We start from the raw sequence: 24,856 nt of genomic DNA on the forward strand, positions 1-24,856 counted from the left end.
TTTCTTCTACTCTCATTTCCTTTTTTTTTTTCCATTGATATCCTTTCCTTTGCTTTGCCTTCCCTTCCTTCAATTCAAACGGCGCCTTAGTAATAACTTTTCTTCCATTTTCCACGTGTATTAACGTGTTCTCTGCTCCCTGCCAACACTCCTCCCACTCCACTCCACTCTACTCTGAGCTTCCATTTTAAAAACGCAATTTTCAGGGAAAAAAAATTATAAATCCTACAAACATAATTTCAATAAATAAAATAAAATAAAGATTCAGAAGTTTAAATACATCGAATCCCTATGGAAGCTTTTTCCTAGTTTCGGAGTTGGAATGGTAATTCAGATGTCTTCTCTTTTACAGATACCGACTCTTTTTCCTCCACCTCAGTTCTCACCGCCGGCCACCGCCAACGCCGTCGCCGTATTTCCATTTACCGCCAAATTGACTCCGAACTTGACTAGCCGGAAAAAGTGTCTTACTGCAGTGTATTTCCAGAACGGCCGCGGCGGTGCGGTCGTCGTCGGTGAGGACTTGCCGCCTGACTACGCGGACTGGCATCCGAAGGAGGCTTCTGATTCTAGTAGCCGTAGAAGAGCAGGTGTGCTCCTCCATCCGACGTCGTTTCCTGGACCTTATGGAATCGGTGATCTTGGTCCTCGGGCCTTTCGCTTCCTCGATTGGCTTCATCTTGCCGGCTGCTCCGTTTGGCAGGTATATTCTCTACAAGTTTACCATTTTAAGTCATACTGGTTATTGAAGCTTTTTCCTGAGAAAAATTCAGTGCTGGGAGTCGTCAATTGGGAGAAGTTGAGGCTCTGTTTGGATTGCTGTTTCTGTGGGTATTTTTTTTTCTTTTGCTGTTTCTGTGGGTAGTTTTTTTTTTAATAAATTTTTATTTTTACTGTAGCACTTTTTTCAGATCAATGTTATATGAGTGTTTGGATTAAAAGAAAAAGTAGTGGTTGTAAAACGCAGGTATGGAATTTTCCAAGATATGTTTGAGCGTTTGATCATACCATGACGCTCATTTTCGAGCATTTCCATCGGAAATTTAGATATGTTGGAACTGGAGGCAGTCAATCATGAAAATAGGCTGATAAAGTTTTGACTTTTACAATACATGTGTATATAGTATATATTTTCAAGGTAAGGTTGACCATGTCTAAACTTTGTTAAGTTTTTTAAGGTATGAAATGAACTAATATATTCAATTACTCAGGAAAGTGACAAATTTGTTAAGAAATATCAGAGAAAGCAATGTTTTTGGAGTGCTATCTCTAGTAATTTTCATTCTAGTAGCTTATAGTCTAGAAAGCTTTTTACTTCTAGTTCACATCCTTTTCGGTCCCAATACCTAAAGCGATATGAAAGAGTATGCCATAGCAGTTTGCTAGAAGATTTAGTACACTCTTTTGTATATAACTTTAGATTCCTCAACTCAATTTTGTGACTTCAGTTGATGAGTGGTTTGAGGTGTTACCTTACATGTGTGGTTGCAGGTTCTTCCTCTAGTTCCACCAGGAAGGAGAGCCAATGAAGAAGGCTCACCCTATTCTGGCCAGGTGATTGTAATCTCAGTTTTTTTCCCAATTTCTATGAAGAAGCAAATATTAGGACGAGCAGTAAATAAGGAGAAGATCTAATTTGGGAAATTTAATCAGCATAAAGTTCTAAATTGTAATGTGAAAAGGCAGATTTTCTAGATGTCTTTCTTCTTTTTCCTGTCTGGGAAAGTGAAATAAAATTTAATTCGTTCCAGAGAAGGATAGAACTTTTGTTTTCTGGAATGCATCCCTTAATCTCTCATCTGCTTTGAGTTCAGGACTAAGGGATTCATGTATATGCTTTTCTGTTTTATCATGTACACTCACATCATAAAACACATCATTGACACCATGTCCATTTTCTTTCTGAGCTCCCTTACGACAATTAGTGGTGTAATTGAGTCTAGTCAAGCTCGAGTTTTACCATACTCGAGCTCAAACTCGACCACTAATAGCTATGATCGAGCTTGAGCTCATCAAGTTTTAAATTTTGCAACTTGAGCTTGACTTGCGGCATACTCAAGCTCGAGCTCAAGCTCAAGTTGAGCAAGTCACAAACCCAGGAATTTCATGTCTTAAATCTTAAAAAAAAGTTTTCACAGCCAAAAAAAACGTCAAGAAATTCCAAAACCTTAAAAAATTCAACTGCATATTCAGATTCATAGGAACCCAAAAGACGCACAAGAAGGTTCATTGTTGCCTATGTTCTCAAGAGTCCAGATCATCAGAAATGAGTGAAAGACCTTTTGTAAACCAAAATTTTGTCCTCATACAATTTTCAAAAATGAAAATACAGATAATAGAAATCTAATAGTACCTGTAAATCCTGTGGCACCCAGATATTAGAAATCTAATAGTACCTGTATATGCTTTTCTGTTTTATCATGTACACTCACATCATAAAACACATCATGACTCCATGTCCATTTTCTTTCTGAGCTCCCTTACAACAATTAGTGGTGTAATTGAGTCTAGTCAAGCTCGAGTTTTACCATACTCGAGCTCAAACTCGACCACTAATAGCTATGATCGAGCTTGAGCTCGTCAAGTTTTAAATTTTGCAACTTGAGCTTGACTTGCGGCATACTCAAGCTCGAGCTCAAGCTCAAGTTGAGCAAGTCACAAACCCAGGAATTTCATGTCTTAAATCTTAAAAAAAAAGTTTTCACAGCCAAAAAAAAGTTAAGAAATTCCAAAACGTTAAAAAATTCAACTGCATATTCAGATTCATAGGAACCCAAAAGACGCACAAGAAGGTTCATTGTTGCCTATGTTCTCTCTAAAGCAACGATGACAAGAGATGAGGGCAAGGGAGTGATGAAGAAGAGGTAATTAAGAGCACGAGATGCAGAGATCGGGGGCAAGAGAGTTAGTAAGCAGAGGGAAAGAGAGATGAGGGGATTTGGGGGTGGTGGTGGCTGGAAATTAACGAAAGCAAAGTGAGAGAGAAGGGTGGGATGTGGTATACATGGGGTAGCTTTAAGAAGGATTTACAAATAATTTTACATATATATATATATATATATAATTGATATGTATGAAGCTTGATAAGGCTCGCTAGTAGCTCGAGCTTGACTTGATTTCTTAATCAAGCTACTTGAACTCGAGGTCATGCTCGAGCTCAATTTTTATCGAGTTAAGTATTCTTTGAGCTGAGTACCGACGTACTCGCGAGTAGCACCCCTAATGATAATCCCTGTTAGTTATTGTGTAGCAATTTTTTCTTAAGCATGGAGGGGAAAAGCTAATTATTTGCTGTTTATTTTTGTTGTGCTGACGGTAACCTTGTTAATCATCATTTTTAGGATGCAAATTGTGGCAACACCCTTTTAATCTCTCTTGATGAACTTGTGGAAGATGGTCTTTTGTCGAAGGATGAGCTTCCTAAACCACTGTGAGGATTCTTAAAGTATTGTTCTGGTCATCTTGATTTATTTCTCAAAGGTTGGAATTTCCCCTCTTTTTCTTTGTTCATGCAGAGATATAGACCATGTGAATTTCTCAACTGTTGCTAAGATAAAGGATCCATTGATAGAAAAGGTAAAAGTTCCCACATCTTTTCTGCTAGATTCCATGGTTTGGCATGAGTTATTGGCTCTTGAGTGACTTTAAGGGTATGTTTATGAAACCTAAATTGAACATTACTGTTGAAAATGGAGGAAATGTTTGGGCTTACTTTATATTCCTTTTTCAAAGAAGGCCTCAGGTTTGCACTTTGATGGGGCCTAACTTTTTCTTACTCAAAATATGGTGTAAAGCCATTTGACGGCTGTGTACTTGCTCAAACGATTACTACAGAGCTTGGTTTGTCTTCTCTATCTCGCAGCTAGAGTTGATTCAGAAAAAGTATTCAGGAAACAAAATAACTAAGAAAATGGAAACCTAAATGGTATGTATCCCCCTTAAAGTGAGTTGTATTCCATTTTAACATCAAATAACTTTCAGAAGATGAGGCTGAATCTAGAAATAGTGGTGTGCAGTTGTGTATAGACTGAAAGATTATTTAGGCGTTATCCCTGGTGCTCTGCCTTTTATGGTTCTTCAGGACAAGAAACTTTTATTCACAAGTAGCAAGGTTTTATGGACCATGAAAACCAATCGCTATTTGGTAATGCAAATTATGCTTATGGATCACAATTGAAACCCAGAATTAGTAAGTAAAGTTCAGTTCCAGCACTGTGCAATTTTGCATTTAACTCTTCTTTGTACTATACTAATTCCGAACCAATCTGATAATTTCAGAGTCTTTGTTCTCATATACCCTTTTTTTACTTGCTTTCTGATTAGGCGAGCAGTATATGCCCCTCTGGCCTGGCTAAAGCAGCAAACTCTAGAGGCTAGGGCTTTGTTCACCTTTGGACACGAACATTATTCCGTTCTCAGCGGAAACCCACCTTACAGATTGAATGGCAATAAGATAAGCTGACCTTCAATCTAAGACAGCGCTGAGTGCTGATAGCTTGTAGTGAAAAGCCCCCTTATGAAACCAGTTGAAAGCAGCCTTTGGTACTTAAGTAGTTAAGGCTCGGAAACCCCCCCCCCCTCTCCCCAAAGCGGCTAGAAAGCTGTAACTAAAGGACTTTCAGTTTGAATAGGATAGCATAAAGTGTATTTGTACGAATGGAAACACTCTGTCAAAAGAAGCTCATGCTAACCTGCTTCAACTTTATTCTCTAACTTTTTGGCATGTTGAACTAATTGTACTTGGTTAAAAGTTATATGAAGCACGGGAAAACGAAGTCAAAAGAAAATGGATACAGATAGGAGACGCACAAGAAACCATGCTAAGCAGTTTTTGGGTTCTGTGTTCTTTCAGATTCTTAGTGTAAAACTTTTTCTGTATTTGTTTTATGCTAAACCTTGGCTCATGGAACAATTGGCAACTTTAAGGTGCAACAAATGTTTTTGTGCTATATTTTTCTACTGACTCATTTTTTTCCTTATGTGTCTGTGTATTTTCGCTGTGGGATTTATTTATCATTTATACATTCCGCAAACCAGAACTATATTTTACTTACATGGGGACTTTTCTCCACATATGTACTTAGGCTGCAAAGAGGCTTATTATGAGTGGTGGTGAGCTCAAAAGTCAGCTTGAGCGTTTTCGGAAGGATCAAGATGTTGCAAGTAAGTGGCATATCCCTTTGTGAATCATTTTTGTATCAAGCTGAGAAGCAACTTTGTGATATCTCTGATGCTCTTACTCTAGTTTGCACTCTAGTTTAGACTTTTGTTGGCAATGGTAGTGACAAGTACGAGTTATGGAAGACAGTGGGGATTATGATTTCCCCCTTTTCCTAATGCAGTACATCTGCCAGGCTTCTGGTCAGGATGACATTGATTTTAAGTACTTCGAGGTATAACTTTTCTTTTCCTTGTGTCCCCGTACAAGACAAACCCATAGGTATGTTTTGGTTTGGTCAGTTGTGTAGTGTTTTATTTAGTTGATTGGTGGAACTGATTTTTGTAGTAGTGCTTTATACACTGAAACAAAATGGTTGAATGTGTCATAATTTTAACATGTTGCCTGACCTTAAGCACAGAGAGTTTCCTATTCTGCATAATCTAAGCCAATCAATGCTGTAAGTTTTCGGTCTTAGCTGCTTTTGCCTTAGGACATTTTGGAATGTTCCTTCAGTTTACTTTATCTATTCATGAGATACAATTTTGCAACGAGAGAGACGCTCCTTTTATTCCATTTGGACATGCAAATACCAATATTAGCCGTACACTTAACAAACAGTTATGCAATACTCGCAAGCTTTTGGTAATTATGGTCCTCACTTAACAGGTTGGCTTGAAGATGCTGCATATTTTGCTGCTATTGATGATTCTTTAAATACTTTTAGCTGGTATGATTGGCCTGAACCACTGAAAAATCGCCATCTTGCAGCATTGGAAGAGATTTATCAAACTAGGAAGGATTTTGTATGGTCCATCTTAACTTTCCAGTGCTTTCCTGCCTTATGCTTCTTTTAGTTGTCAAGACTTGATTCTCAACTACCTTGTGACGATTAATATTCACTTTCTTGCACAGATTGACATATTTGTCGCTCAACAGTTTTTATTCCAGAGGCAGTGGCAAAAAATTCATGATTATGCTCACAAGAAAGGAATTAGTATAATGGGAGACATGCCAATTTATGTTGGTTATCATAGTGCAGATGTTTGGGCAAATAAGAAACAGTTTTTGCTGGTTAGTCATTATTTGATAAAATATTTTGATCTTCGAAATTATTTTGACAAGGTTCTAAAGGCTATTCAACTTCCTCTAACTTCCTATACATGCTATGACAGAATAGGAGTGGTTTTCCTGTCCTAGTAAGTGGTGTTCCACCTGATGCTTTTAGTGAAACCGGTCAACTTTGGGAGAGGTACTATTGATTCCATAACTAGTGTGCAAGGATGTAAAGATATCTGCCTTTCATATTAATGCTTTTCAGGGAGTATAATGTTATTATGCATTATATTTGAACACTAAGACCATGCTTACTAATAATTTTCAATAACTAATTCATCTAAGATTGATCATTTACTATTTGCTTAATTATTCTACTCCTACATTAGTCAAGTGATCATCATTCTCGAACATTTTCAAGTGCTTTAGTGTTTGGTATTTATCAGAAATAAGTATTTAGCATTTGCAGCTGGCTAGTCGGGAATGTAATGCTTGTCAGAGATGCACATGCAGATTTAGCAGTGCATCTGTGATTCTTGCTTCAGACTCGTGTAAAAGCTTCTACACCGTTTGATAGTAAGGTTAATTTTAAAAAAGGCCCTTAGTATCTATTGTTCTTCTATGGATGGAAGTAATAATGATGAAAAGTGTCAAAGAAAAATATTTTGGTGACACCGCTAAAAAAAATGATAGTATCCAGCTATGGTTTGTTTGCAGTCTGTGCTGTAGGGGATGATTCTTATAGAAGGTTTTGGTGGCCTTTCCTTACAAGTTCTTTACCAATTAGTGCACGTAAAATTTAGATACTTTTGCTGAAGGAATTTAGTCTTACCATACACCTTTTACTTGATTTAGATGTGGAAACATATATCCACTGATTGCAGTGAGAAACATGTTAGAATGCCTTAGTTTTCTTGGATCTGAAATGCGTTGCTATTTTAAATACCATGGAGGGACCTTGTTGTATGACGAGAGAGTGCTTTACTGCTTATATGCTTAGCCAGTGTGTTTTAGCAGGTTCTCGAAGAGAGAGAAATTAGTTTACCTGTTTTAGAATTTAGCCTTATGAAACAATAAGATCTGCACCTATTGAAGTTATAAAGCAATAGAGGTAGTTCCCTTCTCTTAGTGGTTTTGGTGGTGGTTCTACTCTAAATCTCTCTTTGACATTCTTTGTTGATTTTGGACTATCTTTAATTGACAAAATATAAACATTAGGCAGTAGCTTTCATTCAAATATGGCTTGAGAGCATGTATAGAATTTGGAGAAAACCAATGATCTCTAGTCTTGTAGATCATATATTTGACTTGATTATTAACTATGAGCTCTGTCTGTAAAGCCCCCTATATGATTGGAAAGCCATGGAGAAGGATGGATTTTCTTGGTGGATACGCCGCATTAGACGGGCTCAAAATCTGTTTGATGAATTTCGGATTGATCACTTTAGAGGATTTGCTGGCTTTTGGGCTGTTCCTTCTGGTGAGGCCATTTTCAGTTTGCTGAATTTCTGGATTGTCTGAATATCTTATTGAACTACCAATATTTTGTGTCATGCCACTTATGCAGAAGCAAAAGTTGCAATGGTAGGAAGATGGAAGGTCAGATCTTTTTATCAGTATTTTTGGTTTTACATTTTCTGAACTATTAAAAGTAGTCACTGTGATTGTTTTTTAATTGCTGGTAGGTAGGACCTGGAAAACCTTTGTTTGATGCCATATTCAGAGCTGTTGGAAAGATCAATATCATAGCAGAAGACTTGGTATGTATGGGAAAAAAATTGGTTCCTCGGACACGTCCCTTTCAATTTTAGCTGCAACCGTAGTCAGAATTTTGATTATTACTTACAAGGTTGTGGTGTCATTGACATTGTATGCAATCAGCACGCATTGGTGAGGAGAATTTATATCTGAGAGCTGGATGGAAGTTTATGCTGCACACCATTCATCTTTAGCCTTTTTGTTTTCTATATAATGCTCAAGTCTTATGCTTTCGTTATAAGGAGATCTGAGTTGACATGACTCGTGCCTATTGCCTTGACTACATGAATGGGTTACTATAGCTAACTATCGTCCTTGGTTTGTACTGCTTCATTTGCTTTATAATTTCTTGGCTAAGAGTGTTCTCAGTTATGTTTCAAGACTATGGCTTTAATTTCTCTGCATCTTGTATGTTTTGCTTCTTAATCCTGTAAATGAACCTCATCCTACTTATAATTTTCCTGAAGCTTATACTTGCCAAAACTAACCCTTTAAAGGCAAAATGACAGGGAGTGATAACTGATGATGTGGTTCAGCTAAGAAAATCAATAGATGCACCAGGAATGGCTGTGCTTCAGTTTGGTATTCAGTCAATTTTCACTTTCTCTTGTTGTACTCATAGTGAACGTCAATGGCTCTGAAAAACATTTTCTCTTGGTTCCTGTGTAGGGTTTGGAAGTGATGCAAAGAACCCTCATCTGCCTCACAAGCATGAGCACAATCAAGTTGTGTACACTGGAACTCATGATAATGACACTGTAATATCTCTATCTTTGTCTACGAAGTTGTAACTAATGATTTTCTTATTAAATCAATTTATTTTTTCTTCATGAGGATCATATCAGGAGAGGATATGAGCCGTGCTGTTCAAATCGAAGGCAAAGACCCTTTACAGGATTAATAAAACGAATCACAATTTTGCCACCAAAATATAGCCAGTAAAATGCAATGGTTGTACAAAGCTGGACCACCTTTTGTCGAGTCAGAAAAATAATCAAGATAGTGTGTCTTCTGTCAGTAGAAGATTTATTCCTCTCACTTCTTTCAGTTTACTACTCTTGTGTGAAAAATGTTTTGAAAATGTGCCAAAATGCTTTCCTTTCTTATTTATATGGTATAGTACTTGTTTATAGTTTCAAGACCAGCCCTTTCATAATTGCTAAGCAGTTCAGACCAAAAGCAGCCCCTGACAGTTTATTATGTGTTTCAGATCCGAGGATGGTGGGATGTATTGCCGCAGTGGGAGAGAGGCAATGTGAGTGTAGAATTTCTACAATGTTTAATTTCTGAAAAATTTTAGCTACACTTCAATGTGTATCCTGTCAATTCCCAATCCCCAGAAAAAAAAAAAGAGAGAGGAAAGGATGCTTGTGAACTATTATATGGTACTTTTTCCCGAAAAGAATATGATTCCTTCTAGCATGCATTCCTGTTATTATATTTGGAAAAATTCCTGTTATTATATTTGGAAAATTGCCGATACAGGTTATAAAGTATCTTGGAAGTATTGACCAAAATGAAATTTCTTGGGCACTGATCCGGGCTGCACTTTCTTCGGTCGCTCGGACTGCAATAATACCAATGCAGGACATCCTTGGATTGGGAAGTTCAGCTAGGATGAATATTCCGGCAACTCAGGTAAAGATTAAGCTGCAAATAGATGAATGGAATAATTATTTGGCTCTGTATCCTTGTGGAATAACTATTATGCTGAAAATCCTCATTATGCATCTTCCATTTGAAGTTTTCTTTTTGGCGGGATATGCTGCACTGCAGTAGCTTTATTTTTGGAGTCATATAGGGTCTGTTTGGTTGGAAGTAAAATGTTTTCCTTGGGAAAATATTTTCCGTGGAAGTAATTTTCCATGAAAATCATTTCCCTTTGATCATTTTCAGGTGTTTGGTTAGCTTATTGAAAATATTTTCTTACTTCATTTTTCTGGTGTTTGTTTAACTTTTGAAATATTTTCACTTTTATCTCTATCTTTACTTTCTACACATTATAACTACATACTTCTTCCCATGCAAAATAAGAAAATTTATCTCATTGTTTAACTTTAAAAAATCTTGGAGAAATGTATATATGAATAAAAAATATCTCCTTAAGCAATAAACAAATTGCTGGCCATTTAGTGTCAAATATCAATCACATGCAATGCTTATTGTGACATATATCTTGCACTCTCACTGCTGAAAGTTTCTCTAGAAAAGAATGTCCCTATTATACATAATTAATTACTAGCATAGGATGAATAGGATGAGGTTTTTTTTTTTAATTTTGAATATACTAGGGGGAGGGTTGGGTTGGGTTGGGTGGTACGGGGGAAGGAGTGTAAGGAAGAAGTCTTGGGTTCGAATCCTCCTGTTTACACTTAAAAAAAAAAAAGAACATACTATAAGATGTTTTCAGTAAGTTTGGAACATACTACAGGCGGGATGCATGCATTTCGGAAAACAACTTCAGTAAGTTTGGAAGGGAAGTTGTTTTCCATAAGATGAGTGAAAATATTTTACATAGGAAAATGTTTTCAGTAACTTTTGTGCAACCAAACACGGGAAATTAGGAAAATATTTTCCTGGAAAACATTTTCACCCGAAACAAACGGACCCATAGTGTGGATCATTTTCATTAGCATTTGCATTGGATGACATGAAATTGACATGATTCAACCTAATTTTACTACTTCAGACTGCCTGTCTTTTAAATTGGAGAATAATTGTGTGAAGATGGTTCAAAATAATGGAGTTTTTGGAGCATCAGGACCAGATAATTTCAGTTTGAAAGATGGCCTATGTTAATAATAATGTTCTTTGTCCCTCCCCCTATTGCAGTTTGGAAATTGGAGTTGGAGGTTACCCAGTTCGATGGGTTTTGATGAGTTGAACGGTGAGGCAGAGAGATTGAGAGGAATGATTGCAACATACGGGCGGTTGTGATGATTGGTTTGCATATCTGCAATGCAACTCTCCGTTACAAATGTTCATATCTGTTTTATGAAACCATCTTGCATTTGGCTGGTGCAGCGAAGTCATCCCTCTTCAAAGCTCCCTATTTCTTCCAGACGACTCTACTTCTTTGATGCTAGGAATAGGAGGAATTGGCCCAAAACATGCTGCCGTGCAAGACCGTCTACTTCACACTCCTTGCTTGCCTGGAGGAAAAGGCAAACCAGGAGAAACAGATCATAGGTACGTGTAGCAGTAACACACGTGGTTATAGCTTATCCTCAATCAACTATCAGGCTCCATGGATTTCAGAATGTATTATAATCATCGTATGGATTTCAGAACAGCACGAGCAAAAGGCTACTACAGTTGTAATTTAAACTGGCTCTGTCGGTGGTATGATGCATAATAAACGTACTGAGATATGAATAAAAGATCAAATTCCATGGTTTGATACACATGAGAGTCTACAGCCTTTCATTTTCATTTTCCTAATAGAATGCCTTTGCGTGGAAAACTTGCAAACTATTAAGTGGTAGATTTTGGGACTTTATTTGGTTTAGCTGTTTCAGGGATACGGTTCATCGTCTTAGAATGAGGTGCCTCCCTAGAGCCACCCAAGAGAAGAGACCTTGCAAAGGACAAAGAATTGGGAAAGTAAATTATTTATTCGAGCTTGAGTGAAAGTTTAAAACTATGGTTGTAGTGAGATGTAATTGGGTCGAGAAATTAAGAGTAACTAAGATTTTTAACTCCTTCAGATGTAAATCGATAAATTGATGAGTGAACGGATAAGAGTCGATCACAATTGCACCAATCGTGATGAGTGGTAATGCTTGATTGGCTGCCTGACAGGGTAACAATCACTTGATTTTCTGAATTCAGAGCCCCACAATTTGTGTTCTGCACAAGTTTGTCCCGAGTACTGTAAATCAATTGAAGTTCGGCGTAAATTAGTTTAGAAAGAAAAAAAATTAATAAAAGTTGGCGGTCGATAAATCGGAGTCAGGTATAAACAAATTGAAGTCAGATGTAAATAAGTTGCAGTTGGTTTGTAAGTACTGTAAATAGGCAAATATTTTGGATCATAATGTAAATGATTATTTTACCCTCAAATTGCACCAAATTGAACTTGTGAGGCTCTCCTCCTCCTCTTCATTCCTTCTTTCTCCTCGTCCCCTCTCCTCTGCTCCTCTCCTCACTCTCACCTTCCACCTTTTCCCTCCCCTTGGGTGGTGAGGGGAGGGAGAGAGGTGAGAGTGGGGAGGGGGTGAGAGGAGAGGGGAGGAGGGAAGGGAGGGAGGAAGGAGGAGAGGAAGAGAGAGGAGAGGAAGAGAGAAACTAAAAGGTAGTTGGCGGCACAATGGTAGGTTGAGATAGGTGATGAAGAAGAAGAATAAAAAGAATGATGTTTTTTTTTTTTTTGTATTTATGAGTATTTTAAGGCGTGAATTTTAAAAATTTTGAAAAGTATTTTAAGATTACTGTAGTAAAGTTGTTAAAAAATTAAACTTATAAGAGAAAAACTTGACAAAAAAAAACTCTCGTTTGCCAATCATGACCCTTATCAGTTGAGCTGGGTGTTGGAGACTCTCAGAAAGATTCTGTCGTCGACCAATAGATTATTTCATATAGATTACGACGGGCCTCACTGGTGGGATTCATGTTGGACTCACTTTCATAGCATGCAACTTAGTGTTTAGTTCCGGTCTGCAATAAAAATTTTGCTACAAAATGAGCAAAAGGTCATATACTAATTTTTTTTTTTACTTCCAAAGGTAGCAAAATGTACACACACATTCTTCATTCTTGAAAATATGATCTATGGAAATCAAAAAATCAAAATGCAATTTGAGTTCATCAAATTTACTCCCCCGTCCCATTGAAAGTGTCATACTTTCCATTTTAGGATGTTTCAAAATATTTGTTATGTTAAAAAAGTCAAAACACTTTTTAGTATCTTTTTCTAATATAACCCTTATTTCTAATCATATGCATGTTATTATTCAAATTTAAATTTTGAATTTGTGAGGATAAAATTGAAAAGAGAAACACAAACATCACAATCAAGTCACTATTTTTAAAAAATTGGATTTTTAAAATATGACTAAATAATTAGAACGGAGGTAGTAACTTGCTTGATTGCCATTGTGCTCAAAATTTCTTGGCTGCGGCCACGGACAATAGAGTGGGCTATGTCTCTTCTTCTTAACCACCCTCAAGAGTTGCAAAAGGCTAGAGCTGAGCTAGATGAAACCATTGGTCAAAACCTTTTAATAGAAGATCAAGATCTTCCGAACCTGCCTTACCTACAAAGCATCATTTATGAATCGCAAAGATTATATCCAGCTGGTCCACTCCTCTTTCCACGAGAATCATCAAGTGATTGCACCATTGGAAAACTACAAAATGCCCTCTAAAACTATTTGGGAGAGAACGACTCAATAGTTGGTAGAGGGCTCAGTATGCCTAAAGCCTTGCCATTAGAGCAGGGATGTAATCAAATCGAATCGATCTCGACTATGGCAGAGAGAACGACTCAATAGTTGGTACAGGTCTCAGTGTGCCTAAAGTCTTACCATTAGAGTAGGGATGTAATCAAATCGAATCGAACTCGAGTATCGTCATACTCGAGCTCGACTTGACAAGCAAAAAGGATGCTCGAACTTGAACTCGAGCTCGATCTCAAGCGAGTAGTATTATTGGAAATCAAGTTCGACTTCGATACATTGCTTACAGATCTCGAGCTCGACTCACATGGATTTGATCATTGAGAGCCTTATCGAGTTCGAGTTAGAAAATTTCATTTTCTTGACAATTTTTGAACGAAAAGATATTATTACCCTTTAAAAAATTTTATACGACTTGAAACATTTTGTAAATTTAACCATTCTTTTGGGTATAAGGGTAATTTTATAATAATAATATATTAAAGAATTAAAATTTAAAACGATAAGGCTCGACAAACTTTCGAGTATTGCTTTTGGATACTCGAACTCGACTTATCGAGTCACTTGAACTCGATCAACCCAGGTTCGAGTCAAGTTTTTGACCGAGCTGCCCAGCCCTACATCAGAGGCAATCTGCAGCGCCCTTGCCAAGCCATGATTAAAGTTCTTGCTGGGATATGATATCGCATTTGCTAGAATACAATCTGCAGGTCTCTTTGTTTATTTGACTAATACCACCCCGTCTATTAGCTTTATTGTACTGATTATAACTTACATTTTGTTACTTTGGAATAATTTTTAGCTTATCTATAAAAAAAATTTTCTAAAATACAAGGTGCCTAGATTGAGTTTTCAACGAGCATCATAATTTGTGGCTTTGGATTCTCTACCCACTCAATTTCTGGGCCAATTTCTATTCCACTCTTTTTAAGGACAACAAGTGTATAGTTGCAACACTATTTTAGTATATGTACTTTAATATTTTACTAGACATATTATTAGATATGAGTAATTGATCTAATGGTTTAATTTTTAAAATTTTTTTTGAGTTTTTTAGGCGTTTTGTAATGAAATTGTTAAAGAGGAGGCAAAATCAGTTAATTTTGTTATTAAATTGTGCAGGAGGAGGTGAAATAAGTTAACTCCAGTTGTTATGAAACTTTGTGGAGTCCGTTCGTCCCACCAAATTTGCTTTTAATTCATTCATTGCTATTCCATAGCACACAAAAACGACGTCTAGTGACTAGCATATATTTTGCTTTGTTAGGTGTATTTTACAAAATATGGTCCAAGTTTGGTAAATTAGTTTGACTTTAATTCCGAGTTTGGCTCATGTAAATTAACTTACCAGCTCGACTCAAGTTGAACATAAATGAGCTTGATTTGAAATCAACTCTCTATTAAATCCCTGTGTGTTCCAACTCTATATAAGATGGAAAAGTGTGAAAGAGAATGCACATAAACCTAGCTACACGAAGAAAAGCTCCTCTAACAAGAAAAAGAGAGCCATGGAACAAAATTTGTTGAGCAACATTTCCTTATTGTTCTTAACCTTAATTCTTCCACTGCTCCTTTTACACAAAAAAAGGCAGAAAAAATCTCTGCCACCAAGCCCTCCTTCCTTGCCAATCTTAGGCCATCTTCATTTGCTAAAACCACCACTGCACAAAACCTTTAAGCACCTTTCTGATAAATATGGTCCAATATTTTCCCTAAGGTTTGGTAATCAACTTGCGGTTATAACATCTTCACCTGCTATTGTCGAAGAATGCTTAACCAAAAATGGCATTGTTTTCGCGAACAGGCCTTCTGGACTTGGTTCGAAGTACCTCAACTACGACGGTACCACTATAGCTACTGCCCCCTATGGTCCTCTCTGGAAAAGACTTCGAAGGATCTCTACTATGGAACTCTTCTCAGGAACTCGCCTTAACATGTTTTCGGCAAATCGACAGGATGAAACCAAGTTACTAGTGAAAAATCTATACAAAAAATCATCCCAGAATTTTGCAAGAGTGGAGATACGATCCCAGATGATGGAGATGACCATTAACAATATAATGACAATGTTTTCCGGAAAGCGGTATTATGGATATGAAGTGGAAGACAACAAGGAGGCTTTGCAATTTCGGGACATTGTTCGGGAAATGTTTGAGCTGGCGATTTTGAGTCCAGTGGATTATTTTCCAATTCTGAGATGGTTTGGTTATCAGAATCTGGAGAAGAGAATGATTGCATTTCAGAAAAAATCTGATGAGTTCTTGCAACGTCTGCTAGACGAACAGCGAACTTCGCCAACTGGGGATGGAAGGAGGACGATTATGGAAGTATTGCAGTCCATGCAAGAATTGGAACCTGAATTCTTTTCGGATGATATCATCAAAGGTTTTGTACTGGTACGTAGATTTAATACAGATCAGTGCTTAATGTCACTCCATGCACTTTCTAAAAAAGAAAGATTCAAACCCAAATTTGGAAATGATCATGAAAAATCACATTTACATAGGATTGTGACACAGTCCTTTCCACCACTCAACAATCCTAAGTTTGAGCAGCTATATACTACTTTTATCCTTATTTATCATGCACTCTTCAATGTTTATATCACCTTTCACTTTAAAGTTTTAATTTGCATGATATGCTGCTTGAAATTTTTTGTGTTTGAATACGCCCTGATGATGATATAGTGGTACCTTTTTTCTTTTTTAATTTTTTTGATAAGTGAGAGATTTTAAACCCAGAACCTCTTACTTATAATTTCTCTTACCTTATCACCTAACTCAATCCTTTCCCTAATATAGTGATATTTATCAAATGAAATAAATTAACAGAAGGGAGAAATATAATTTTGATCCCTAATGTTTGGGCTATATGTTAAACAGGTTCTTATTATTTAGGTCAAACAAATATGATTGTCAAAATTTTTGATTTTCTTCGAATTTAGCACAATTAGTGGAAAACTACAATAGTTAACGGTTAAAATCAAATAGGCGCTAGTAAAAAATTTTGAGTTTATAATTTTGATCCCTAATGCTTAAGAGTATTGATCTATGTAATCGCTTAGATTTGAATATTTATGATCCCCAATATTTGGCCTATATATATTAAATAGGTTATTATTTGGATCAAACAAATGTGATTGTGAAAATTTTTGATCCCTAATGTTTAAGAATATTGATCTATATAATCCCTAATGTGACTTTATAATGTTGATCCCTAATGTTAAAGAGTATTGATCTGTATAATCTCTTAGATTTTAATAGTTATAATTAGCGTTTTAAGATGAAATTGCATTTCAAGCTGAAGCATGATGGTTCCTTTCATGGATTTCTGCTGCTTTTGCTCGTATCAGCAACGATTTAGCCAAATTGAGAACCATTTGGAATGTACTAAGCGTATCATTGATCAAAACTTTAAAAAGCGCATAGTGGAATAAACTCAAAATGAAAATGTGAAAAAGAAGCATGTAAGTGGCACATCATTTTCTCTTATAAATGAACTGCATAGTGCATAGGTAGGCAAAACCTTTTCTTGAATATCCAAATTTTTGGTGTTCCTTCAAATATTTCATAAAAAAGAAATGTAATAAATATCTTATACTTGTTGATGTACACACATAGATATATTACAAAAATACAACACTATTTTTAAAAAAAATGTTTAAAAAAAAGGTGAGAAAATACTTACTATTATTAAAATCTGGTGTTATGATTTACCATTTATCAATTTTCTTAGTGCACTTCATCACGGCAATACTTAGAGTAGTCTCACTTGTCACCAACCTCATGCCTTGAATCCTTCTATCTTTACCTCATTTAGATAGGAGATTATATGAAATATGACTTGGAATAATTATTATAATACTTTTTATGATGTGATGTATGTGAGATAAAAAGGTTGTTGAGAAAATAAAAAATTAATTGAAATTGTAATTGTGATACAAGTAAAATAATATTTAGAAAAAATATTGCTATTCAAACACTCTCGCTGTTACTTGTAGGACAATGTAAAACTAAACTACCAACTAACTTACAAGTCTGGATACTTCAACAAATTATTCTTGATTAAATTCTACTTAAGACTCTTAAATTATAGACGTATGCTGTTTAAACTTTAGACTTCATTTTTTGAATAATTTACTTCCTAAAATATGAAATTTATTCACTTTAGTCCTTTAGCTTCATTTTCAGATACTTTGCCCCCTAGAGTATAAGATCTACCCAACAAAATTTTCAAAACTAATGGAATAGCAGGCAAGTGATGCTCAAAGTTTGAGGAGTAAAGTGAGATGGATTTAAGGTTTCCAAATATGAAGTTTAAGAACTAAAGTAGAATGAATTTCATATTTTATGGGGTAAATTATCCAAAAATGAAATTTAAGGGCTAAAAGTGGAAGTGCATCCATAGTGTAAGGCTCCAAAGTGGAATTTAGCCACTAATCTTTCTACTAATTGCTACCAAAATTGGGATGAGTTAATGCAGTCCAAGCTCTTGACCAATTAAGCAACACTGATACATTGAGCATCAGTTTAGTTCGACCCCAAATATTGACAAGTAAAATTGCATTTTTTTTTCCTTTTCCAAAAGTCTTAACTTGATTTTAATACTGGTGTGCCAAGATTCTACTGGCTGCTGGATCAGAGACTTCATCTTCAACAATAGAGTGGACTATGTCTCTTCTGCTCAACCATCCTAAAGAGCTGGAAAGGGCTAGAGCTGAGCTAGATAAAAACATTGGTCAAAATCGTTTGGTGGAAGAAGAAGATCTGCCTAAGCTGCCTTATCTCCAAAGCATCATCTATGAATCACAAAGATTACTTCCAGCCACTCCGATTCTTCTTCCACGTGCATCATCAAGTGATTGCACCATTGGAAACTACACCATACCCTCTACAACTATATTGATTGTAAATGCTTGGGCTATTCATAGGGATCCTCAGCTGTGGGATGACCCTGAGAGTTTCAAGCCAGAAAGGTTCTTAGGCTTGGAAAATGATGCATACAAGCATAAGTTCATACCATTTGGTCTTGGTAGGAGGAAATGTCCTGGCGCTGGCCTCGCCAATCGGCTGGTGGGATTGACTCTGGGATCATTAATTCAGTGCTTTGAATGGGAGAGGATCAGCAATGAGTTGGTAGACTTGTCTGAAGGTACAGGTATTACAATGTCTAAAGCCTCGCCGTTGGAGGCAATTTGCAAGCCTCGTGAATCCATGGTCAAATTTCTTGCTGGGATTTGATGGCATTTGCTCAAATAGAAATAAGTGGCCGTACGTCTATTTTGACTTTTTAACTTGTAACACTATTTTAGTTGTAGCAGATAATATGTATGTTAATGCATGACCAAAGGATAAAGATTGGTCCCAATTAAAAAAAAATGCAGATGGATCGATATAGAATATGAAAGAAATAAAAAGATTGTGTTATATGGAAATGGATTAGTTCCACTTTGTACTCTTCAATTATACTTGCATTTTTCTTTTGGTCCTTTAATTTTAAAAAGGGACACTATAGTCCCTAAAATATAAAATTTGTCCTACTTATTTAAAATCGTTGATGGAATTAAGAACTAAAGTAAGACAAATTTCGTAATTTAGGAACTAAAGTGAGACGGGTTGTATACTTCAGGGACTAAAGTATCCCAAATTAAAGTTCAAAAACCAAAATAGAGATTCGAATATAGTTAAAGAGTGCATATTGCAATTAATCCTATAGAAATTGCGAGTGCATGTATAACTAAAAAGTGAGAAGAATAAATCCAATAAAAACTTCTAAAATTAAAAGCTTTTTATTATTCAATTAATATAAATCTACTTAGCAAACCACCACGAGGAATAATAGACCCGACCGGGATTTCCATTGTGGTTATCAAGGGTTATCACAATCAGGATGAGTTAATGCAAGCCAGCCACTTGAGTAATGGATAACTGTTTACGTTGCATGATTTTAGTATGTTTTACTATTTAGTTTTTGGTGTGTTTTCTTCATTTTAATAGCTAAATAATTAGGCTTCTAGTGAAAATTTGTGGTTTAAGTGAGAAACGTTACATTTTTATGCAATTAAGTGGTTTAAACTTCATGTTTTTATAAGTTTTAATTATTCAATCATCAATTAGAATGAAGTGACAAAATATTTGGATGGCCCTTGATGATTTTGAAGTGATATCAAGTGAACATGAAGTGTATAATATTCATGAAATGCAATCAAGTTCAAGGAAGAAAAAATTGATAACTATGACACCTTCTAGTATTTTAGTTATAACTTTAACTACAAGTATTAGATTAAAATGATCCTTGAATTATTTAAAGCTAAGATGTAGGCCTATATTTTTTGTGAGATATCCAAATCCAATTCATGCGTTTTCATGGTCAAAAAGTTGAAATATAGCATTACATTTCTGCTGCAAAATTTGAAATAGGGTTCTAACCATTAGGGGTACTTTGGTTGCTTCTAAGTCTATAGAGTTCCAAATAACTTGATTCTTGATGCATTGAAAAGTTAACTCAAAGGTTTCAACTTTCATTCTTGGTATAAGAGCTAGTTTGGCTTCCATGATCAAGAAAATTGCAGTCCAAGTTGATTAAAAAATAGAGCAAAGTCGAAGGTTAGTCAAAAAGTGCAAAACCTGCAATCAACTGGATATGCGACCTGGGTACCTGAGGCATAACTCGCGGATCTTGCCTCATGGATCCTGATTTCAGCTATGCAAGTGGTAGAGCAACTTGAAGCTTGTTTTCACAAACTTTTTGACTCTTTCATGCCAGTGGATATTACATTGAGTTACTCAATGTATAACTATACACACCTATGGACTTATTCGATTTTGATATGAAGACTAATATTTGCTTGAAATTAGCTAAAGTTAGCTGGTGGCCATCTTGTAAGACTATGAAGCAAGTCAAAGTAAAATGTAAAGCATGTTGTTGTCCATGATGCTAATGAGATGCTATTCTCTCCTATTACTTACACAAGATTCAATTACATCTACAAAATTAGGAGATTAGTTGAATACACTAAAGGTCCAAAAACAATGTTCTTAAATGTGAAGGATTAAGAAAAAAAATTAAATTATACAATTTAAAGAAATAAAAAATATATAGAAATTTTAGAAATTGTAAGGTTAAATGTGATGTATAGGTTAACGTGCAATTTTAGAACTTGTGCCACCACTATCACTAGACTAAATCTTTTTCAACTTGAATTAATTGCTACATGCACCCTTAAACTATTGTTGATTTGCACTGTGTACATGAACTAGGCCTTGCTTGGATTGCTGTTTTCCGTAGAAAAATTTCGTCATTTTCCGTGAACACATTTCCCTATTACCTTTTTTCCTCACATACATCAAATCGCTACAGTAATTTTTCCATGAAAAATGACGGAAAATGCAATCCAAACGGGACCTTAAGAACTTCAGTATTTCATATTATCACTTTATTGCGCATTGTTCAATTAATTTTAACAATTAATGAATTGCTCTATCTTATGTTCTAAGGAAAAGACTTTCCTATCCCTAATTTATGGCTTTTTAAAAAAAATATTGTTATCCATTTAGGACTGCTAAAATCTTGTTATTCAAAAAATAGCTTCCACATTTTTATTGGTCATCAATAAATTAGAGACGTATGTTGCACATTAAGTTTTTAAGATGCAAACTACAAATTGGTGATAGTTTGAGCTTGAAAATTTTTTTTTTGGGCAAGTTTGAGCTTGCAATTTTCATACACCCCTTCAACTTCCAGTCTAACATGGTTTCCACAATAATGTGCTAAGTTGCTACTAACTGCAGGATCAAACACTTTAGCCATCACAGTAGAGTGGGCTATGTCTGTTCTGCTTAATCATCCTCAAGACCTGAAAAGCGCTAGAGCCGACCTAGATAAAACCATTGGTCAAAACCATTTATTAGAAGAACAAGATCATCCTAAGCTGCCTTATCTCCAAAACATCATTTATGAATCACAAATATTATATCTATCGGGCTGCTTCTTGTTCCACACGAATCATCAAGTGATTGCACCATAGGAAACTACAAATACACACACACACACACACACAGAGGCAAACACATACACATACACGATTACCTTGCATTTTAATAGCATTGCAAAACCTTGCCACTCTTGATTGTATTAATAATAATGAAATGTGCAGTTGTAAAAGATAAAATTTGCATGTATATTGGTGCCATCAAGTATATCAATTCCTGAGAAAGGGTTGGATGGACGGTAAAATGGAAGAAAATGTAAGTAGGAGATTCTAGATTTAAAATTCTTCACTTACAAAAGAAAAAGACAAAAAAAAGTAAACCAATCCCTATCAGCACCTCTCTAAAAGATGGAAATGGACATTATACAATGCATATAAATAGTCCCCACACAAAACTTCACTTATAGGAAAAAGAGAGCCATGGAACAAAATTTCTTCAGCAACGTTTCGTTATTGTTCTTTCTTCTCTTTAGCTTTACCCTATCGCTCCTCCTTTTTCACAAACAACGACAGAGAAAAACCCTGCCACCAAGTCCTCATTCCTTGCCAATAGTAGGCCATCTTCATCTGGCAAAACAACCACCGCACAAAACCCTGAAGCACCTATCTGATAAATATGGTCCAATATTTTCGCTAAGGTTTGGTAATCAACTTGTGGTTGTAATATCTTCATCGGCTACTGTCGAAGAATGCTTCAAGAAAAACAACATTATTTTTGCTAATAGGCCTCATTCCCTTGCCGGGAAATACCTCAACTATGAATACACCACCATAACTACCACGCTTTATGGTTCTCGAAAATATTCTATCATGCACCAAATTTTAATAAAATATAAATACCCCGTTTTCTACAAATATATAGATTGTTTATTGAGTAAAGAATATTAGGTATTGATCCCACAGAGAAAATTGTCAATTACCGTTAGTTTTTAAATTTCTTTATTATTTAGACTGTCACAAATATAAGAAATTAAATCTACACTCCAAACATAAAATAAAAGTAACAAAAATGATTTTAAAAAGCTCTTAGGATTTTGGAATTCCTTACTACTCTTGCAAGTGAAAATTACAAGTTAGTTGTGACGTGCGCGGAGTATACATATACAATTAAGCTCATCCTAATCAAGTTTTACATTTATAAACTCCTAAATACCCCACACGCGATTTATCGCAAGTATACGAATCGTGAGCGAGTATAGGGTATTAAGGGTCGATCCCACAAGGAAGATTGCAATTACCGGTACTACTAAAGCTTCTCTATTATTTAGACTATCAATGAATTATAACAAATTAAACCTACTGAAATTATACAAAATAACAAATGAAAGCTCCTTAGGTTGTGGTATCCCTAACTACTCATGCAAGTGTTATATTTGGATCATTGAGTACTACATCTAGGCTAGTTATGGTGTAATTTCCTTATGCATTTGAATCCTACTTTCGTAGTGAATCAATTATACTTATAACTAATCCATACCTATTCTCATGGTTATGAAATTAGCTACAAGTTCATTTCTTCAATGAAATTACATGAAATGAATCACTAAAAACCACATAAGTGCACCTCTACTTTCGTGAGTGTACTCCCTATGTTTAGCACTTCTTGAACTAGTGTTAAATCTCAATTTTCATTGCAGAAACAACACCTTAGATCATCACAATCAATGGTACCAGATTAATCATGATTTAAAGAGCTAAAATGCTAAATAACTTGCTCAAATCATAGCAGTCAAATAGCCAAATAATAAGCACTAACAATCATAGAAAGTTCAACCAAACCCAAGGTATAAACTTTAGAAACACATAATAAACACAAAATCCAGAACTTGTATATTAACTAAACTTGGAATCAAATACAAAGATAAAGAGTTTGGAAGGAATACAACCCTCGTCACATGAGCTTTCTTCCTTGCCTTCTTCATCCTCCATCTTCATCCTAATCTAGATAATAAACAAGAATGGAAAAGCTACACTACTCTATACTAAGCTAAACTAACACTAGGGAGATGAAAGAGCTACATTTCTGCAGTTTCAAGCTTTCTCCCGTAGCTCACTCTATATTTTTCTGCTATGAACTCCCCATCTCCTTTTTTGCAATGAATTTGGCTATTTAATGATGAAAGGTGGTCAAGAAATGAGGATTACATCTCCCTTTTACAGCTGGGAATGTTTCTCACATGTCTAGCATCCAATGTGAGTTGGTGGAGGTGAAATTGAGTTTTACGCGTACAGTGCAGCCTTTTCTGACCAGTGATCCGAGCTGCTACAGTACCTCGGATCCGTATGGATCCGAGCTCAGATCCACTAACCCAGAAACAACCGAGGGTTCGGATGAATAGTGGATCCGAGTGTGGATCACTTGCTCTATTTTTGGCCCAACTTCAACCGATCTTTTCTTGATGATAAAAGCTGATTTAGCTCTTGACCAAAACATAAAACTTGTAGCCCTTTGAGTTAGCTTTCCAATGCATCAAGAATCACCTCATTTGGATCTGTGTAGGCTGAGAAATGACTGAAATACCCTTACCTGCTCATTGCCCTGTTCCAGTTTCGACCAGTAGAAATTTGCTATTGTAATTCGGCATTTTGACCTGGAAAACCTTCAAACTGGATTTAGATGTCTTCACCAAAGTTGTAGATCTATCTCTTATCTTCAAATGGGTTCAAGAATCATCCCAATCCGATCATTGTAACTCAAGTTATAGCCGAAATACGAAAATGTGTCAAAACTGTCAAAATACACAAAATCCAAGTAAAAAGTGATAAAAACCTCATTTAATCACTTAAAAGCATTTTTCACCAATTATAGCCAAAATGATTCATATTCTTCCAATAATATAACCAAAGTGACTAAAAATAATATAAAATGTCATACAATTATTACGTAAATTAGTCACTTATCAAACTCCCCCACACTTAAATCATTGCTTGTCCTCAAGCAATTCACACATAATCAAATGCAATGATTCAAGAGGTGAAACAATATATGCACTTTGTCCAATTTAATTCCTCAAGACTTGGAAAATAATCATTATACAATTATTCAATTTACACTAAATACTTATAATATCAAGTAAAGGAAAGATAATTATACCCTAAATTCAACAAGTTAAACTTAATCTTTTACCCTAACTTAATTTTACAAATAAGCAAATCACATAGTCAATTTATAGCTTTCCTCCTCCTATAATCATCTTTTTCTCAAAATTCTATAACTAAGAGGGATTTATTCACACAAATTTTACTTAAATAGTGAGAATGCCTTTTTACGCGAAAATCGACACTTTTAGGTGAAGATCTCCGGTTACTCAACATTTCACTTATTCAAGTTGCTATGCATACTCTTAATTCAAGTACCTTTTTACGCGAATGTCGACATTTGTTGATGCCAACCCCCGGTTACTCGGTACATGAATCATTGGAGTAGAACAATTTTTATTTACTTTCTCTTTTTTTTTTCTTTTTTCTTTTTTTTTCTTTTTTTTTTTTACTTTTTTT

General features: G+C 35.6%; 2 protein-coding genes across 2 annotated transcripts; both read left to right on the forward strand.

The window, feature by feature from the left end:
* Positions 1 to 89: 89 nt before the first annotated feature.
* On the forward strand, positions 90 to 11,376 carry LOC140011107 (4-alpha-glucanotransferase, chloroplastic/amyloplastic-like). The gene is made up of 16 exons (XM_072059307.1): positions 90 to 703; positions 1,492 to 1,554; positions 3,342 to 3,430; positions 3,516 to 3,576; positions 5,085 to 5,163; positions 5,828 to 5,964; positions 6,074 to 6,232; positions 6,334 to 6,410; positions 7,555 to 7,694; positions 7,782 to 7,813; positions 7,900 to 7,974; positions 8,482 to 8,554; positions 8,642 to 8,730; positions 9,183 to 9,227; positions 9,458 to 9,610; positions 10,805 to 11,376. Exons 1-16 carry the CDS (start codon positions 323 to 325, stop codon positions 10,907 to 10,909), a joined length of 1,758 nt encoding a protein of 585 aa, XP_071915408.1. The 5' UTR covers positions 90 to 322; the 3' UTR covers positions 10,910 to 11,376.
* Positions 11,377 to 14,876: 3,500 nt separating this feature from the next.
* On the forward strand, positions 14,877 to 18,712 carry LOC113701620 (cytochrome P450 81Q32-like). The gene is made up of 2 exons (XM_027222368.2): positions 14,877 to 15,764; positions 17,988 to 18,712. Exons 1-2 carry the CDS (start codon positions 14,877 to 14,879, stop codon positions 18,606 to 18,608), a joined length of 1,509 nt encoding a protein of 502 aa, XP_027078169.2. The 3' UTR covers positions 18,609 to 18,712.
* Positions 18,713 to 24,856: the final 6,144 nt, after the last annotated feature.

The sequence above is a fragment of the Coffea arabica genome, chromosome 7e (assembly GCF_036785885.1).
Source record: "Coffea arabica cultivar ET-39 chromosome 7e, Coffea Arabica ET-39 HiFi, whole genome shotgun sequence".
Taxonomy (NCBI): domain Eukaryota; kingdom Viridiplantae; phylum Streptophyta; class Magnoliopsida; order Gentianales; family Rubiaceae; genus Coffea; species Coffea arabica.

Excerpts from the sequence above, each read along its gene's own strand:
- LOC140011107 (XM_072059307.1), top strand. The coding sequence starts at position 323 with ATGGTAATTCAGATGTCTTCTCTTTTACAGATACCGACTCTTTTTCCT. Across the intron at positions 7,814-7,899 it reads CAATGGTAGGAAGATGGAAG|GTAGGACCTGGAAAACCTTT; the intron begins GTCAGATCTTTT and ends AATTGCTGGTAG. Across the intron at positions 9,611-10,804 it reads TGAATATTCCGGCAACTCAG|TTTGGAAATTGGAGTTGGAG; the intron begins GTAAAGATTAAG and ends CCCCTATTGCAG.
- LOC113701620 (XM_027222368.2), top strand. The coding sequence starts at position 14,877 with ATGGAACAAAATTTGTTGAGCAACATTTCCTTATTGTTCTTAACCTTA. Across the intron at positions 15,765-17,987 it reads TCATCAAAGGTTTTGTACTG|ATTCTACTGGCTGCTGGATC; the intron begins GTACGTAGATTT and ends TGGTGTGCCAAG.